We start from the raw sequence: 19,740 nt of genomic DNA, 5'->3' as shown, positions 1-19,740 counted from the left end.
ATTCCCTGGTCTGGCTAATTCGTCCACATATCTCAAACACGTGGAGGCTGGGATCACGGATGATGGAGACTGCCAATCCTGAGTCCTGAACACACGGGCTGCAATCTGACTCGCTAGTCCTTTGATTGACAGGGTGTTAGTGATATGGAGAGGCCCGTGGCTATTGATATAGCTCAATGTGGGCAGTACAATAGCATAGGATGGTTTTATTATTAATTTTCAATTGTTTGCTTTTGGAAATACGAATTGTTTAAAATGCGATCTTCCGTATCATATTTTTTTTAATTGATACGCCCTCATTGAACGTTGAGTGATAACAACGCCACACACCACAACTATGCTTGCCGTAAAAGGTGACTATGCTTGTAAGAGGCGACTAACGGGATCGGGTGGTCAGGCTCGCTGACTTGCTTGATGCATGTCATCGTATCCCAATTGCGTGGATCGATGCCCATGATCTCAATCACTGGATTGTCTGATCCAAACTCGATTATTAACAGACCGCAGTCATAAACCTGGAATATTGCTGAGTGCGGCGTTAAACAACAAACAAACAAACTTTCGTGTATTTTGTTTCGTGTTTCTTCTTTGGGCGGTAAAAAAGTAACACACGAAAAGTATTAATTCTTATAACAAATATATGGACCAAAACTCATGGCGGCCACACCTGTAAATATACCTGTATCCATCTGTTCTGAAGAAATGCGGAAGTACCTCAGATAGACCCAATAGCCTGGAGGGTCAAAGTTCAATATTTAAGCCTGTAAAGCGGAGAATATCAGAAATAATATACGCACGTACTTGGGAAAACCCTGTCAAGGTCTGTAATGAATCATACCCAATAATATCTATTTACAGTCTGCTGCAGAATCTTACAGATGAAATGCAAAATAGATAAATATCCGAAAGAAACAATTCGTCTTAAATGGCATAAAAGTTACTTATTTGTCCACACCAACTCGTCACCATAATTTCAGACACTGTCATGAAGTGTAGACAAAAGTTGTTCAGGAAACTCGCATGTAATTGTTTTCACGAGCACCTGGTGTCTATACTGTTTGATAGTGATTCACAAACACATACTCATGATGTGGTCGGAATTGTACAGTCGACTCTGCTTCATGCAGAGATTTCTATTGGACATGGAAAGGGTTTTGTCGCTTTAGTTAATAATGCCTGTTGTTACAAGGGGGTCTACAATGTTAACTGAACAGCCCTACATTCATATGTGAAATTCACACGTGCTAGGCTCAACTACTTCGATAATTTCTGTAATAAAATCCTGTCAAATGAAAAGTCTAAATCAGAAGATTATATTTCTGTTGCAGTTATAAAACGGAATATACAACGAGAATCTTTTGCGCTATGAGTGAGTGAGTGAGGTTTTACGCCGCTTTTAGCAATATTCCAGCAATATCACGGCGGGGGACACCACCAATGGGCTTCACACATTGTACCCATGTCGGGAATCGAACCCGGGTCTTCGGCGTAACGAGTGAACGCTTTAACCACTAGGCTACCCGACCGCTCTTTTGCGCTATGATCGTATGGCTATGTTAAAGTATGGGAGTACGATCGCGCCACTTGTCTGTTCTTCTACAGGATACACTGAACAATGTATGCGAAAGCATGTTATATAGAAAATCATATTTAAATATTTGTTTGCTCTACCTTGATGAGATATATAATAAATACACTAATTCTCAATACGTGCAAATTCTCTATCTTGCATTTTCTCTGGTTCAAGCAAGCACAGTGTTCATGTGAACGAGTGAGTGATTTGGGTTTAACGCCGCTTTTGACAGTATTACAGTTATATCACGGCGTGTCAGCTTAATGCGGGAGGAAAGCCCGAAGTGATACAGGTCTCAGACGTTTACCACTTCGGTGAAACCCACGAGCACGCGTATGGTGCTGACAAACCTAGAAACATAATCGGGGCGAACAGGGATTCGAACCCTCAATAATAGGTTTCTGGCGTGCCACCCGTGCCCTCTCATGTGAACGAAGGGACTATAGGTAGTGTCCGTCAGACTGCCCGTTCGTCAGGGCCATGGTAGTTTTAAAAAAAGATATATTGTGGCAGGGCGTGGAGTCGTCCCACAGATGACATCCTTACCATGTCAGTTTGCTGACGGGGTTAACCTCTTTGGTCATGTGGACAAGGCGTCCGACCTCGGTCAGAAGGTCCGTGGTTCGAATCCCATCACGGGACTCGGAAATTTTATGGCCGCTACAATATCATGCACAGTTTATGTACTTAAGCTCAAACATGCTTTATTTCACACTGTTTATAATTTCAGCAGTTGATGTATGTGATCGAAGACAGTTTAATGCAAAGCCATGCAACAATTACCATCCGATCGTCATTATTCGGCTCTTGCCGTCCGATCCACTATTAGTCGGCTCTAGCCTTCCGATCGTCATTGGTTGACTCTACCCTTCCTATCTTTATTAGTCGCCTGTAGCCATTCGATCTTCAATACTTCGGCTCTTGCCATAAGATCCATATAAGTCGGCGACAAACGTGGCGCACTTGAGACCTATTCTGCACCGAAATTTCCCCGGAGATAAATAGATATACGAAGGAATATGTTTCGGAGAAATGAGGACAAAGAAACCGTAAGCCGTCACATCGTTTTACAATCGTTCCATAGATTTTTCCCGTGACATTACATCGTTTTCGTTTCCGTTTCTTGTCAATGGCAATTCCCCCACCCTCGCAACATAATGTTTCCTTACATATGTCACAATATTGTAATCGTAAAGCTTTATTTGATTGAACGAATTTTTAAATTAGAAATTTGGTCACCCTGAGTTTTGGCCTTCGTTTTCCGTCCGAGTGGGCTTAAGGAACTGGCTGTCTAAATGCGGAAGATTGGGGATGATAACAAGGACCGCTTGTTGAAACACTTAGTTGAGATCTTGTTCAAACTGTCTTCAGATCTCTTCAGACTGACAGTACAGTTGATAACGTGACTGTTGTGAACAGGCGCAAGACGGAAATGTCTTTAAATACAAAGGGTGGCGATGGGGAAGCAAGGAGGTTTAGGTGAGGTGTGGTGAAATGGGGTTTAACGTCGCGTCCAAGATTATTGCACTTATATAGCGACATGCATGCACGTGTGTGTGTGTGTGTGTGTGTGTGTGTGTGGCTGCTTGTACTAGTCCGGACTGATGCCGATTTATAGTGCTAGCCCACTGAGATACCATGCGGCAGTTTAACACGAATACCCCACTCAGACACAGTATACTGACTCCGAGCCGACCAGTCCTTGTTTTAGCCCCTTAATGCCGAGCGCCAGACAGGGTAACAACAAGTACCATCTTTTAACGTCTTTCGGTATGACGCGGCCGGGGATCGAACCCCGGACCTTCCGCTCTCTGGGCGGACGTTTTTTGTAAATTGTTTGCTTGTTGTTTAACGCTGCAGTCAGCAGTATTCTAGCTATTTGACGGCGGTCTGTAAATAATCGAGTCTGGACCAGACAATCCAGTGATTGGCACCATGAGCATCGATCCACGCAATTGGGATACGATGACATGCATCAACCTAGTCAGCGAACCTGACCACCCGATCCCGTTAGTCGCCTCTTACGACAAGCACAGTTGCCTTTTATGGCAAGCATGGGTTGCTGAAAACCTATTCTATCCAGGATCTTCACGGGTCGGAAAGTTGTTTCATTTTGGTTAACCAACGATCATTGCTATGATACTGCCGACAAACCGTGGAATCATCATCATTATCATCATCATCAGGGCCAGTGGCTATTCAACCCACGTTCAGCAGAACCTGGCACGACTAAGGGACGCAGCTCTGAACAGCGATTTTCGCAGTTTATGCGACTAGACCATTAATAAGATGTATGCCTAGTGTCAAATAATACTTAACTTATGGTTCATAAAAATCTAAGCTTGGAAGTTATGACCATCAACAACACATGTTAATTTATTTGAGTGAGTGAGCGAGCCGCCTTTAACGCCGCTTTTATGTTTCTAGGTTTGTCTGCACCAACAAAAGCGGGATTCGAACCCACAATCATAGCTTTCTGACGTGCCCAAGGGACGCAATAATATATTTGAAATCAAGATCCTCTTGAGATCCTAAATATTGAATAGTGGGTGAAAGAGTTTAGCATTTCGTTGAACAGTCGTTTTGTTGGCACTGCGAACCAACGATCATAGGATCCCGGCTCACCCAAGGGACGCAAGTCCCAACGTATTAAGACACCTGGGACGAATGGGCTAAACGTGCCCCTTCAACTGGGATTAAAGTGTCAAATCTAAACATAATAACCCTTACGAACAATCTCAAAGACAACACATACGATGTAGAAATGTTGATCACATTTTAATAAATCTTATACAGAAGGCAATTACAAAAGCTAGGTCTGAAACTGTCTACACGTGTGACATATTTTGTAAGTATGTACACTTGGGAGGCATTAGAAAGTTTCACGGAACCCCCTGATTCAAACAACGACGAGGTTAAAGTTACGTTCTCTGTACACATAAACAATGCATAAACACAATAAAAAATGATAATCAGTTAAATATCGTCAATACTTCAAGGGTTTCTGTACACTATGTTCCTCGGTCACCCGTGAATACATGCGACCTCCATGTTGTGTAGTAGCTATTTTCAACCAACGAGACACGGTCTAGTTCAAACTTGGGGAAAACCACCGATGGCTCAGACCAATGAGCGCTCAGTTTACATCGAACAGTGACATAGCTTTACAATCATCAGCTCTACACTTACTTGAATATCAAGCAATGATAAAGTTCACGCAAAGTTCATGCACAAAATCGAACCAATCGACTTCCTTGGGTGATAAACGACCTCATATCATAAGTGACTGAAAATTTACGTCACTATTATGACATACGTCACTATGACGACGTATGTATTCACGGGTGATGGACGAACGTAGTGTATACAAATCCTGTGAGATACTGACGATAACGTAACAGCGTATGTCAATTAAAACACAGTGGAACCTTGCGCCCTGGGTCCCATTTCACAATGGCATCGTAACTCTACAACTGTCGTAGTAAGACCGATGTACGACAAGCGTAGCGCTACGATCCCTTCGTGAAACAGGGCACTGGAATGAACTTTGCCATGTATCCTATAAATATATAGAAATAGACATAACAAAACTGCTTACGTTAAAGCCAGTAATACAAAAATATCTCCAATGTTAATTAATCCTCAACTATCCTAAATTGAATCATGACAAGAAAGTCTGCCTATGTTGTCTACAACTTATTCTAATATACAAACCAATATATCAAGGTCCACTTAAAACCTCTTACTGACACTTAATCATAACAATATAATTATATAAAGTGTAGCACTAGGTATTAATTATCATGGTCAACAAACAGACTTAGCAAAGATTCTTTTTACTACGATGCGTTTATTCCAATCTTAGAGCAAAATCTTTGGGCAGACATCTTCGTGACCAAGCTGCCTGACCTATAAGCACATGGTGTGTCTATGTGACCATAAAATGAGCACTGTTTTTTGTTGTTACGATATGATGGTCCTCAGAGAAGACAGTAATATCATCTCAGGGAAAATATTCGGCACTTTATCACTTGGCTTAACCCTGCTTTGAAAAGTATTTCAGCCCGGAGTGATGCAGGTCTTAGACTTTACCACATGGGTTAAACCCAGGAGCACAGTTATGGTGCCGACAATCCTAGAAACATAATCAGGGCGAACCAAGATTCGAACACATGATCATAGGTTTCTGGTTTATCAAAGGGATGCAACTCTGCACTGCAAATTGCAGGGCCTGAGATGACTGGACCACTCGTGACCACTTTTAATGGTTAGTAGGTCTAATCTGTGAAAGGACAACATCTAATGGTGTACTGGGTCTGACCCTGTTTGGCACAGTATTTCAGTTATATCACAGGGTGTCAGCTTCATGTGGCAGGTACTATAATAAGCATCCCTGACATTCATCACTTTGGTGAAAAGCACGAGCACTGGCATGGTGCTGGCTGACAGACCACGATCAAAATCTGGGGAAACCTAATGGCTCCTGGAACAAGGAAGGGAGCTTACTCTGGGCACTGAACATCACTGCCTGTGCACTTCAATTTCTTAATTAATCCCACCTAGCACATATCTTCTTAATGGACACCAAGACACACTATTGCTACGATAATTTCTGTAACAATAAACATAATCCTATGTTCCTCAACAAATATCGTCCTTATCTACCACAAGCTAAGATACAAAAATGTGGTCTTGTTCAGATGCTGGTGAGTGAGTGAGTGAGTATGGTTTTACGCCGCTTTTAGCAATATTCCAGCAATATCACGGCGGGGGACACCAGAAATGGGCTTCACACATTGTACCCATGTGGGGAATCGAACCCGGGCTTTAAGCGTGACGAGCGAACGCTTTAACCACTAGGCTACCCAACCGCCACTCAGATGCTGGTGAAGCTACATTGGTTAAATATATGCCGACAGCAATAATGGGACTGAATTGATACTCTGGAAGGTGCCTATGTCATCTTCTTAAAAATAATTAGATCCATAAATACTAGAAATTACAACTTTGACTCAGATCTCACAAACAATAATGGTTCATTGGACATGCTATATGCCCTGAAAAAATGAAATTATTTGGCTTCTTTCTGGAAAAGAAATATGTGCCCAACAAATACTCCAGCGCCCTGAATTTTAAATGTTTGGTTGCTGACAGGACTCTCAATACAATATATCATTACCGTGGAGTAATAATAAATCTTAGTGTGACACACACAGACATGCCCTTAACAATTTGTTATCTCCACTACTACACATAAATAATTATACAAGTGAGTGAGTGAGTTTGGTTTTACATCGCCTTTAGCCATATTCCAGCAATATCATGGCAGGGGACACCAGCTGTGAGCTTTACACATTTTACCCATGTGGGGAATCGAACCCGGGACTTTAGCCTTAAGAGCGAACACTTTAACCACACGGCTACCCCCCTGCCCATAAATAAGAGTAACCAAGTGTATTTGAATATAAAATACTTAACCAAATAAATACATAACAGTTTCCATGTGCTCAAGAATATGTCTGCAAGTTAAGAATCATGACAGAAGTACAAGCACAACGACTATCTGTCTGTAAGATAAATGTGGCGTCAATTCAATGTGCTACATAACAAGACTGTTAAAATGGAGGTTGTCGTAAATAATAACCATACATATATAAATACCAGGATGATAATGACATAACTTGATAATATAAAACTGAAACCTTTGTGGTACCAAATACTGATATTGAAATTATCAATACTAATAACCATGATTTCTTTTGGTGACAAATGGTCATATAACATACATGATAAGCGATGATCACAAGAACAGGTTAAAGATGTTTCCCGTTTTTTAAAATGCAAATAACTACAATCTTAAAAACATTTTAAATTTGAAAAAATTAATCCCTTTGGCACAAACAATGAAATATCAACTTACAGAAATAAACTTCAGATAGATTTTCATAATTATCTACAAATTATTCAAGCTTTGGTGAAATTATTCGAGATTTAGCCAAGTCCACTACATAGAGTAACAAGAGTGATCTCCCTTACATCATGAAACCAAACGGTTTTCATCAGAGACCTGGTTTTAATATCCTGCCAACGGTGGCACCTACAGGAATGATGCCTAACAATATCGACATAAAATCTTGTACACAAGTGAATCCTAAGACATTGTCAGAAGTACAGCAAATGTTTGGTTCAGTCAGCATGATCTGTATTTCTTACAAAAGGACTGACTACTTCACTGTTATGAGTCAGTGGGTGAGAGAGAAAGGTTTTACTCTGTTGTTGGCAATATTCCAGTGATATTATAGCAGGGGACACCAGAAATGGGCTTCACACATTGTACTCGTGTGGGGAATCGAACCAGGGTCTTCAGTGGGACAAGCGAACACCTTCACCACCAGGCTACGCCATTGCCCCACCACTCTAATGAAGCCCACGAGCATGTGTCTGGTGCCGACAAACCTACATGCATAACCATGGTGAACAGGGGTTTAAACCCATGATCACAGGATCCTGGCACACCTAAGGGCGACAACTACACAGTAAATAGCCAGAGTCATGTCACCACTGAACCAAACAGTTACACATACTGATAAGCTAACAATATTAATGTCACAATCCAAATGATTACTGATGAAATTTATTTATTTTTAAATAAACAACTACGATAGTAAAACAGTTAAAAATGAGATGCTTCACATAATAATCTTATGGTTGTTTGAATCAGGGCGAATCTCCATTCATACTGTTATGACACACCTACCGATGTCTTTAAATACATACATGGTACGGCAACTTTGGTTGCCTATTTCATAGACCTACATATATATGGTAAAAATAGAAATTCTTCCATTTTACTTTTGTACATAGTAATGGCACAAGTCTTTATACAATTTACATGTTGCCCTTCAGGAAATTAGCCATGTACACAGCCGAGCTGTCTCTAGAGGCGCTATCAGCCAGGTTAGTACAGAGGGTTCGTGACGCATGGGAAACCTGCAACGATTGGCTGATTCTTGGCTGCCAAGTCACACCCCTTGTCCAAGGCACCCAATCACAGTTCTTCATATATACAGCACGGATGTGGTGATGTATGGAGCTTGGATAAAACAGTCTGGCATTGTCTGCAACCACAACCAAACTGACGGGGGTAACGAGTCCGGGTCGTAGACATGATTGCTTGTCGGTTCAACTGGCTTTCAGTGTCGGATACAGAATCCCAGCCAAAAGGCCTCTAAAAGAAATCGGTGACGAGGCCAGGAGGATGAGTTTAGCACTTATATATACGCCACAAAGTCTTGAGTTTTCTCCCATAAAGGCACTGTGCTACCAACAAAGGCACAGGAGATCGTAGCGCCGTCTACCAAGACCACACTCCCATTCACCACTCCAAGAGTCGTCTCCCCTATTTCCATTATTTACATGTCAGTGTTTTTATTTACAATTTATTCATAAAATACCATTATAAAAAGGCTATTCCTATATTCATAAATATTAAATACTTTTAAAAATTTGAATTTTGAAATCAAATTTCTAAAGGGAAACTAATCATAGTTACAATATTCTTTTCAAAATCCATATAAAAAAGTATCGATCTGTCTATAAAAAATAACCTACAACTCAAATGTAACTCTTTACAGAGGAGGAACATAAGAACTGGCAACAGATGAAGATGTCATAGGTGGACATATATCCAAATTGGAGGTGAGAACAATCGATGATTGTTAGTGTCACAACATTGTGATGGCATATCAGTTCTGTCTGTCCAATCACTGTGAGAATAGCTCCATCAGTCTTGTCACAACTGGTTATTGTAATTTGATGTAGAGTCCGGACTGGCCGTGGTGTTCCTGCCAAACAGTCGATCCACTTCTCGACTGTGTTGTCTGGGACCGGGCTCTGGGGTGTACGTGAAGGTGAGTCCCGTCGCGTAGATCACACCGTCGTTACGCACGAGGCATACAGGCACCTGCAGAAAGACGGTAAACATACTCACAAAAAAATAAAAATTATATTTAAAATTAAAATTAAAAGAGATTTTGAAACTTTTGAAGAAAAACTGTTTCAGGGGATATGAGACAAAGGCTTCAGCTTGAAAGGTCACATTCAAATTAAAGCCTGCTGTGATTGTTTGTTGTTTAACACCACACTCAGCGATATGACCACTGTCTGTAAATAATCAAGTCTGGACCAGACAATCCAGTGATTTGGCATAATGAGCATCGATCCACACAATTGAAACATTGTGACATGCCTCAAGATCAAAGTTCTAATTTTGCACATGTTATTTTTTATAACTAGGAAGTGTGTGAAGACAAGCAAACTCAGTGTCAGTCAGTGATTTTTTTAAACTATAAATGCATGTATTGTAGTTGACAAGGAAGGTTGGAATTGTATGTTTATCTAATGGTAGTTACATATGGACTTGTGGATTGGTCGGTGAGACTCGTGACTTAGCTGATTGTGTTTATAGCTGTCACTCCTGTGTAACAATAACAATGTGTGTACATAGATTGTGCTAGACTCCATACTCGAGGTGCGTTACCCCACTCATTGCATCAGCAGGCACTCCTTTATCATTCTCAGCTCCCTGGGGAGTATACAACCCAAGCTGCCTGTGAGGCGCAAGAAGGTTAACTGCCACACTACCATCTCAACCTACTGGGTACCAACATACTGCTGGGTAAACAGAGGCCGAGTTGAACAAAGTTGCTTGACTAAGGAGGCACCACATGTGCTGTATGTGCTTAGTGTGGGTCGGGACCAAAGCTCAAGAAACTCTCAGGAGTCAGCTGCGGTCACCCATACAATTATTCTTCGCGACCGATGTTGCTAAGTTCACCTGATTTGTGTGTAAGACTTACATGTAACTGCTGTCTGACCCACTTCCAGCCGGCGCGGAAGGCAGAGATGTCGGGGACTACACACAGCATGCTCTCGTCACTCCTGAAAGCATCAACATCAATATCACCATCAACAACATCAACATCCATATCAACATCATCATCACCATCAACACCACATCAACATCATCACCACCATCAACATCAACATCATTACCACCATCAGCATCAACATCATCTGCATCAACATCATCTGCATCACCATCATCCGCATCAACATCTTCCACAAGGAAGAGATTTAATAGATGTCAACTTCTTGATAATGATGAACACAACGTGCTTACACCTTCATCAGGTGAAGGAGTAAGTACTTACTCCGAAACATTGTGTTCCTCATAATAAAGAACCGCATCACAGTGTGCAAGACTTGCTGTTAGTCTGAACCTGGTTCTAACCAAATGTCACTCTGTCGCGTAAGCTGAGACAAAAAATCTATGGTTTTACGCCGCAATATTCCAGCAATATCTCAGTGGGAGTCACGGGAAAATGGGATTCATTAATTGTACCCATGTGGGAAATTGAACCCGGGTCTTCATCATGACGAGCCAACACTTCAACCACTAGGCTACCCCACTGCCCAAACATCTACAGGTAATGAGACAGGAAGAAACATTATGGGAAGTGCAATGTTACCTGTACATTTCCTACCTCACACAGTCACTAACCTGAACATGGTCTCTGCCTCCACATCGCCGAACCACACTTTGAGAGCAGGGGTAAAGTTCTCTCCGTTCAGTTCCAACATTGCAACATCACCGCCTCCATTCAACTGAAACACAAAGTTTACTCCTCTATTATGTGTTTCTAAATGACCATTTAATCACAAGGAAACTGTAATCATATTGGACTTCAGAATCGCATCTGAAGACGTCAAGAGTTGTCTCCCTTCCCATAATTCTACAAGACCAATTGAGTAAATGTTTTTGCTTACTGTGGTCTGCTAATCTAAAGCTGAGTCTTGCCCAAGGCTAGACGACAAACAAACCCTAACACCCGTCCTCTGCAGTGCCGTACCCAGGGGGGCAGTTTCCCCACCCCTCTGGATTTTTTATAGAATCATGAAAATACAAGATTGGGACAAGTGATACTTGTACAAATATTTGCCCCCCCCCCCTGTCAAAAAAAGTTAACTACGGCCTTGCTCTGCCAACTTAACTTTGCTTTCAATAACATTATTTTCGTGTTCATGATTACTTGACAAGAAAAAGGCACGTGCATGGTGATGTTAACCAAGAATCATAATCAGGTCAGATCTGGGTTTCAAACCTATGATCAAAGGATCCTGGCAAGCCTATCAAAGGGACACAACTCTTCATGACCAATTGTAATCAAATACAAGTCAGGGGTCAACTTAGCAATACAGAACATTCACAAGGGCAACCTGTTATTGAAAAATGAAACCTGATATTCATAAATACATGCACATAGTGCATGTACAAAAAATATTGTGTCTGACTGACCTCTTTTTGGGGGGGGTCAACACAAAATTGATTTTTGAACACGCACAATGCCTCTAAAGTTTATTTATCATACTACATCTTGCAATGTCATGTCATGTCATGTCATGTCATGTCATGCTTGAGGTCATGCTACATCCTGCAAGACCTGCAGTGTACTCACGTGTAGGCTGTGTACGACCGGGACAGGAGTTAGCGGGTTCTTCACTGGACCCATGCCCTCGAAGAAGGTGTATTCAGCCTTGTCCGTGCTGATGATTGTCCAAGATGCACCATCATTAATCATTTCCTTGTTTGGCTCTTTAGGACATGGAGTTGCCTGGAGGAGAGAAACATGGCAGCATTCAGGAACCTGGCACGAACATATCACCTCACCCTTCAAAGCTAATAACAAAACTGTACACTTTAAGACTAAACCTTTGTCGTAAGTAGATCACCATTTGTAATTAGCTCACCATTTGTATAATCTAATTATGTTTTAATTTTAAAATATCGCTACTGGGAACGTAGCGTAAGCAGTAATCTGAAATGGGACTTTTCATTCCATTTTGGAAGTCTTACAAGAACTGTAGGCCTGAGGTTGAATGCACCCTTAAATTGAGGAATAATATCTAGAATAATTGTTAAACATTATCAACATGATTCACAGCATGGACTTGGTGAAAATATATCATCTTTGGTGTTTCTGGTATATACTACTCAAAAGAAGTTAAGGAACACCCCATTCTTTCATATTACTTCAGTTAATGTGTCATCTTTTGGATTTACAGTTTACTATATAATTCCTTCCAATCACAAGCTAAAACAAGTGATTATTAATCAATTGTCAGTGTTAATTGGTTGAATGTTCGACAATGACTGCATTGAGGCCTATATCTAGTTAATAACATGTAATGATTTTTTTGACAATTCTGAATATATCTGAATTAATGGTACTGGGTGAAGTTACCCATAGTATGACCAGCCTCTGTACACTCACCTGAAACTGTATGATTCTTTCCTGAGACAGACACAGGTACATCCTCTCCGTGTCCTTCAGGTAGAATGAACATTTGTGCAGCTGTGACACAGGGTCGTCCGCATCTAGCAGCGCCGTCTGCTTGTCAACCTTACGGATTATCTGAAAGAAGAATTACTGCAATTGTCACAATCACATCAAATGCACATCTGGTGATTGGATTAATTGGAGCTGAGCTCTTCAATAAGCTCTGCAGATCGCACATGGATTTCTTAACATGCACATCTCTTGAACACTGTGCAACCAAAAGCTACATCTAACAGTAAAGATCCTTCACACACACACACACACACACACACACACACACACACACACACACACACACACACACACACACACACACACACACACACACACACACACACACACACACACACACACACACTTTTAAGGATACTGCACTTTTCTGCGATTTATAGCAGTAAACATGGCAAAAATTCAGGTACTTGTACTTGTGTGGTGGCAATAGGGCTTTCTTTAACTTAATAGAGCAGTTCTAAAGTTCAATGTACGATAAAAAGGTTATTCCCTACATTTTGAGACGTCCACCATCCAACGTCGAACTTAATTGCAGAAATATGGATATCCTTGAAGCGATTCTTTTGTCAAGCAAATCCTACGTAACAATGATTTCTGACAGTGAAGCAGAACTTTCGATAATATCAGGTTAACTGATTAGTTGTTCTTTTCAAACCCAAAATAAAAACGTATGTTTAAAAGCAAAAATATCAGAGCTGTTATTAATTTAACCTTGTAAATCCCAAGAAAAGCTGATTTTGTTGGATGGAAAACTTGACCATCTCTCAAAGAAATAAAGAATCGTATCTGACACAAACTGCTCTCCAATTATTCTACGGCAACTGAATCATAACTGACCAAGCGGGGCAGCGCCATGCCGGTGACGGAGCAGACCAGTTTGACGGTGGAGCCGTAGTGGATGTAGCCGTCCCTGACGGTGAACTCTTCAGACTCATCCTCATTGTCATCCACTGAAACAGGTCAATAAAGGTCAAGGTCAAGGTGAGGTTCAATCAGGTTAAATGTCTCGTTCCAAGATTATTGCACTACATAGCGACGTGCATGCATGTTTGTATGGCTGCTTGTACTAATCCTGACTAATGCCTGTTTTATAGTTCTAGCAAGAGATACCATGCTGCAACTTAACATGAATATCCCACTCACACATAGTATACCAACACTTGGCTATATTCCAGCAATATGATAGCGGTCTGTCAATAATCGAGTCTGGACCAGACAATCCAGTGATAAATATTATAAGCAACGATTCACATCTTAGGATTATGATGAGAGGGAATCAGCAAAGTCACCAAGTCTTACCACCTGCCCCAGAAGCAGCAAAAGGATATTAGACAATCAGAGCATGTTGTTCTCTGTGGCTTACATAAGTGTATTGTGAAGGCTCCCCACTGCGTAGAACTTGCATGGAAGTTGCCATTTTCCACATGGAGGTAGCGAGTGCTCACAGTCTGGGACCTCAGTCGGTTGAATAATGCAACTTTGGTCCCTGAAGCTATACATACTGAAATAAACAAACAACAACAAACTTCACAACATGTTTGCAGAGTGAGAGGACATCATCGTGAGCATCAAACACTTTCATCAACATTATCACACTTCAGACAAATCATAGATTCACATAAGAATTGAGTTATCTCCCTTTGACCATCCAGTCGAGTACTGAACTACTGAGTTGGACTATGAAGTACTTTTTTTTATTAATTGTAGCTTTGAAATACTGATATAAAATGTCTGGACAAAATTCTCTAAAAACTACATGCTAAATATCCACAAGAATAAATATTTACCTACACAACGAAAGTTGCTTCACAAATCTTAACATAAAAGACCCACGGAACAAATTACATGTCCAACACAAATTATTGATTCCGCAATTCAATAACATAACTGTTATTACAGAAAACATACCTCAAGATAACAACTCACTTGCATAATATTCTCATTTGAAATTAGGTTCCCTTGATCAAATTGAACATTTTAAAATAAACAAGTTTGTTAATAAGCCCATGTATCTGATCTAACCAACACTAAAATAACATTACCTAATCTCTTAGATATAGACACACATGGATTACAAACCAGCTTCTTATCAATAGCATGACTTAACAAAACTCTTCCTCTAGGCATATATGGAGACCAACAATTTCCAGACCATCCTCTGTTATCCAGGGTATTTTATCTCCCGTCTATTAGGATAAATACCCTGAGCCCACTCATCTCAATTTCTTTGTTGTAAGTCTGGTTCAAATGATGTGAAGCTAGTAATAGTCTTTTATGATTCACACAAGCAGTGATATCACCTATACTTGACTTTCACAAGCTGTCTCAAATACACTAGGTGCACAAGGACTTCTCCCACCGACCTCACTCCCCTATCAGTGTACTCAAGAAAACATCTTTTACAGCTAAAAGATCACTTGTAAGTCTTCTGATTTTGAATAAATTAATTTCAGGGCTTGCTTGGAGGAGGTCGTAATATTGAATGTATGTCTGAGCCGAACTTGCTTTACGAGGCATTTTCATTAGTTGTTGATTTCAAGCTGATGTGCGAGAGAAGTTCCGTGGTAAGTTGGAGATATGAGAGATGACGTTGGTGTCGTCACTTCAACAGTGAGTGACTGGGTTTGATTTACTCCACTTTTAGCAATATTCCAGCAATATCACGGCGGGGTACACCAGAAAAGGGCTTCAAACATTTTACCCATGTTGGGAATCGAACCCAGGTCTTCAGTGTGACAAGCGAACGCTTTAACCAATAGGCTACAAAACTGCCCCTTGAGTATTTATCAAAAGAAAATGGAGATATAACACTGGATAACAAGTGCTACAAACTGCCCGGCTTCTGTTGACATTAGACATCGATGCTAACAACAACATTATTCTTCAATGTAATGTAAAAATTGTGAAAGGAGAACTCTTGGAAAGTAATATAATGATGCAACTTACAATCTGCATTTTTAAGTGACTGCTTTTTCTTCGAGGGTTTTGAGATGACCTTAATCCGTTTACTGTGGAACAGCCCAATGTCTTGCCCATTTCCATGAAACATTTTCACAGACAACATAAAGTGTTTTCTCTTATCAGAGTCCGATATATACAAGGTTTTAGCTGCACAGTAATTCTGAAAAACAAGCCAAAGAAGACAATGTATTTATATACCAACAGGACAATGTATTTATATACCAACAGGACAATGTATTTATATACCAACAGGACAATGTATTTATATACCAACAGGACAAGGATGATTAAACAATGCATAACATGCAAGATTACCCAGAGCTACAGCTCATTAAAACCTTGTGAATTTTTAAGTACTGTTACCATGGTTACAGAATCACTCCTCTTGTATCAAGAATGTGAAGAAAAGTAAAAAAGTCTTAGATGTTTAGCACTATAGTGAGAGCAACACCTTTGACAACTGCCCCCATGGTATTATTGAGTTGTTTTACACAAGTCAGTAAAACCCACAAAGCCCCTCCTGTATGTCCCCCCTTCCCGTAAGTCTCCCACTCTCCCGTAAGTTTCCCCCTCTCCCGGAAATCTCCCACTCTCCCGTAAGTCTCCCCTTCTTGTAAGTCTCCCCATCTCCTCCAAGTCTCCCCTTCTCCAGTGAGTCTCCCCTTCTCCAGTGAGTCTCCCCTTCTCCCGTGAGTCTCCCCTTCTCCCGTAAGTCCCCCCCACTCCAGTAAGTATCCCCTTTTTGTAAATCCCCCCCTCTCCCTTAAGTCTCCCCTTCTCCCTTAAGTCTCCCCTTCGCCCTTAAGTCTCTCCTTCTCCCTTAAGTCTCCCCTTCTCCCGTAAGTCCCCCCTCTCCCTTTAGTTTCCCCTTTTTGTAAGTCCCCCCTCTCCCGTAAGTTTCCCCCTACTCCAGTAAGTCTCCCCTTCTTGTAAGTCTCCCCCTCTCCCTTAAGTCTCCCCTCTCCCTTAAATCTCCCAATAGTCTCCCTCTCTCACGCAAGTCTCCCCCTCTCCCGTAAGTCTCCCACTCTCCTGTAAGTCTCTCAACTGAACAAAATGTCTCCCCCTCAAAAAGTCTCCCACTCTCCTGTAAGTCTCTCAACAAAATGTCTCCCCCTCAAAAAGTCTCCCACTCTCCTGTAAGTCTCTCAACAAAATGTCTCCCCCTCAAAAAGTCTCCCAATAATCTCCCCTCTCCCGTAAGTCCGCCTTCTTGTATGTCTCCCACTCACCTTGCCCTCGAGGTTGAGTTGCACCATCTCCTGGTCGGAATTGCCGATGCCCATAAAGGCACACACTTGTGTGTCCTGCTCCGACGCCCCGTCTTCCTCCATCTGCTGCTTCTTCCTCTTCCACCCGTTGCCAAACAAATATATACATGGTGGCGGGCAGAAAAACCTGCACACAACAAACAAATATATACATGGCGGGTCTTCAGCGACATGAGCGAACGCTTTAACCACTAGACTACCCAACCACCCCAAATCATTAGTAGTAATAGTACATCAAGATAGCAAAATATATGCACAGCTGATATCGATTTCTGGCTTATTTCACACATCTGGCTTATTTTTATATGTTTCATTTCATACAGAGAGTTACCCACTCTCTGTGCGAGGAAATTGCAAGTTTCAGAAAATACTTGGAGTAAGTATGTCAAAAAAGGGAAGATACGTAAAACATGGCAACTGAACGCCAAGAGGAACACATCACCCTAATCCAGTTTGGGTTGAAGATTCCCGAGTGATTGTTCCCGATATTGCACACATTTGCAGTGTCCATGTAGCAACTCATCCGTCTCACAGCACAACAAATTGTATATGCTAAACACACACATCATATGTCCATTTCTACTAAGAAGTAGGTTGGTTTTAATAATTACCTTTTCTCATTTCCGTACGATTTCTGCGCCACTTTGGCATGTAATATCACAAGGATCTGATCTCCGCGATCTCGTAAGTACTTCCTCATGTTCTCTCTGGAAGACATCAACATCAACATCATATTAACATCACATCTAAAATACAAAAGAATTTAATTTTTAAAGGGTCCTATGATTTTGTTTGTGTATTTTGTAACATTAAACTCAATAATATTTCAACAATATGACGGCACATAGGAAATAATCCAGTGATTGAAATCATGAGCATCGATCCATGCTACAGAGATATGATGACATGCATCAACCAAGTCAGCGAGCCTGACCACCCGATCCAATTAGTCGCCTCTTACGACAGGCATAGTTGCCTTTTACGTCAAGCATGGGTTGCTGAAGACCTATTCTAATCTACCCCGGATCTTCACGGGAACGGAAAATTCTGAATGAAGGTCAAACGTCATTGTCACTACCCTAATTAAAACAGGAAGAGATGTAAGGGGTCCCCGAGGCTCAAATACTATAGCAGTAACCTTCCAGGACCCCAGCCCCTGCCAACAAACACCATAGCAAGGCGTGTGAGTGGTGACCATGGTGACGGTGACATTAGTCGTAGAGAAAGATGCATCAAGTCCTATCTACAGCTGTTACACTGACTACTGCTGGGTGAATAGAACACCATCTGTTATCAGCGACGAGATTATCTCTGTGAAACCCATGTACTGTGTCGGAAACAGTGAGGGGTGGGGAGGGCAAGCAGGTTGATTCTACGCTGATGGTAGCAATATTTCACCACGATCACGGCACGGTGCGTGACAAATGGGTTTCACACCACACATTGTATCCAGTTGAGGTTTTGTTGGTTGGTTGGTTGGTTGGTTGTTAAACGCCGCACTCAGCAATATTACAGCTATATGACGGCGGTCTGTATATAATCGAGTCTGGACCAGACAATCCAGTGATAGATATCATGAGCATCGATCCAGGCAATTGGGATCGATGACCTCAAGTTGAGGAGTCGAACCCAGACCTTCAGTGCCCTGAAGGAATGCTATACCCAGTGAGGGAGAACCATGCTTGTATAGCATTGTCTTATACTGGCATCAGTACACTCTTATAGCTTTCTAAATATGTGAATGAATGTTGTTTTACAACCTAGGCAGCAATATTCAGATGTCATGGCTGCCTCAGGGATTTATATTCAAATTGGGGGAAAAACATTATTTTGTTAACAAACAGGATTTTCTTTGTTTGCTCTATTGGTTCTGATACAAATCACCTCAACAAAGCCACAACTGAAGTTAGAACTATAATAACAGGGCTCGAAACATCCACTCGTCCGTTTGTACTGATAAGTGGCAGCATGTGCCAGGCGTGAAAGAAGTGAAGAAATGCTTGTCCTTCCAGATAATTCGAACCTAAAATATGTTTTCGTTTCGCGTATGTTCGTAGTCATAATAAGTACATGTCGCTCATATCATAATTAGACGGCATACTTTGCAACTGTCTGCTGAAGAAATAAACTAAAGTGTGTTTGCATAAGCAGTCTCAAAACAATTTTAAAGGGATGCAATTTTATTTATCATTTTGTTGTAAGCGACTCATTTCTGATTCTCAAAATGGTTGTTTTTAATTGGGAATGGTGGGGTTGACAAGAAAAAACATTATTTAATTACCAAACAGGCCAAAAAATTATTTTATTTTTAAAAAAAGTATGGCTGTGAAAAACAAAAACAAATGTTCATGGTTGAGTGACGCTGAACGGGCGAAAAAGAATGGCAGTGACTGAATTTTTTTGCACTGTCTGTTGTATATATATATACTCTCAACTCCATTACAGAAAATTTTAAAAATAACCGAGGACATAAAACTGTATTAAATTTAATAGGACAAGTGAACATAAAGCAGGAGGAGTACAG

General features: G+C 41.1%; 1 protein-coding gene across 3 annotated transcripts in view; it reads right to left on the bottom strand.

The window, feature by feature from the left end:
• Positions 1 to 4,351: 4,351 nt before the first annotated feature.
• LOC139462231 (recombining binding protein suppressor of hairless-like) overlaps positions 4,352 to 19,740 on the bottom strand; it is a 43,326-nt gene continuing 27,937 nt past the window's right edge. For all 3 annotated transcript variants that reach the window (XM_071243825.1, XM_071243824.1, XM_071243826.1), the window contains 10 exons: positions 17,828 to 17,923; positions 17,178 to 17,343; positions 15,931 to 16,105; positions 14,348 to 14,485; positions 13,822 to 13,934; positions 12,907 to 13,047; positions 12,091 to 12,246; positions 11,136 to 11,239; positions 10,432 to 10,513; positions 4,352 to 9,536 (listed from right to left, as the gene is read on the bottom strand). In XM_071243825.1, coding sequence (XP_071099926.1) covers positions 9,366 to 9,536; positions 10,432 to 10,513; positions 11,136 to 11,239; positions 12,091 to 12,246; positions 12,907 to 13,047; positions 13,822 to 13,934; positions 14,348 to 14,485; positions 15,931 to 16,105; positions 17,178 to 17,343; positions 17,828 to 17,923 — 1,342 coding nt within the window. In that variant the 3' untranslated portion in view covers positions 4,352 to 9,365. The remainder of the gene's footprint in view (positions 9,537 to 10,431; positions 10,514 to 11,135; positions 11,240 to 12,090; positions 12,247 to 12,906; positions 13,048 to 13,821; positions 13,935 to 14,347; positions 14,486 to 15,930; positions 16,106 to 17,177; positions 17,344 to 17,827; positions 17,924 to 19,740) is intronic.

This window comes from Haliotis cracherodii, unplaced genomic scaffold (assembly GCF_022045235.1).
Source record: "Haliotis cracherodii isolate W230 unplaced genomic scaffold, xgHalCrac1.p SCAF_15, whole genome shotgun sequence".
Lineage (NCBI taxonomy): Eukaryota > Metazoa > Mollusca > Gastropoda > Lepetellida > Haliotidae > Haliotis > Haliotis cracherodii.
The sequence above is the reverse complement of the archived record's forward strand: the minus strand, read 5'-3'. Positions and strand labels throughout refer to the sequence as shown.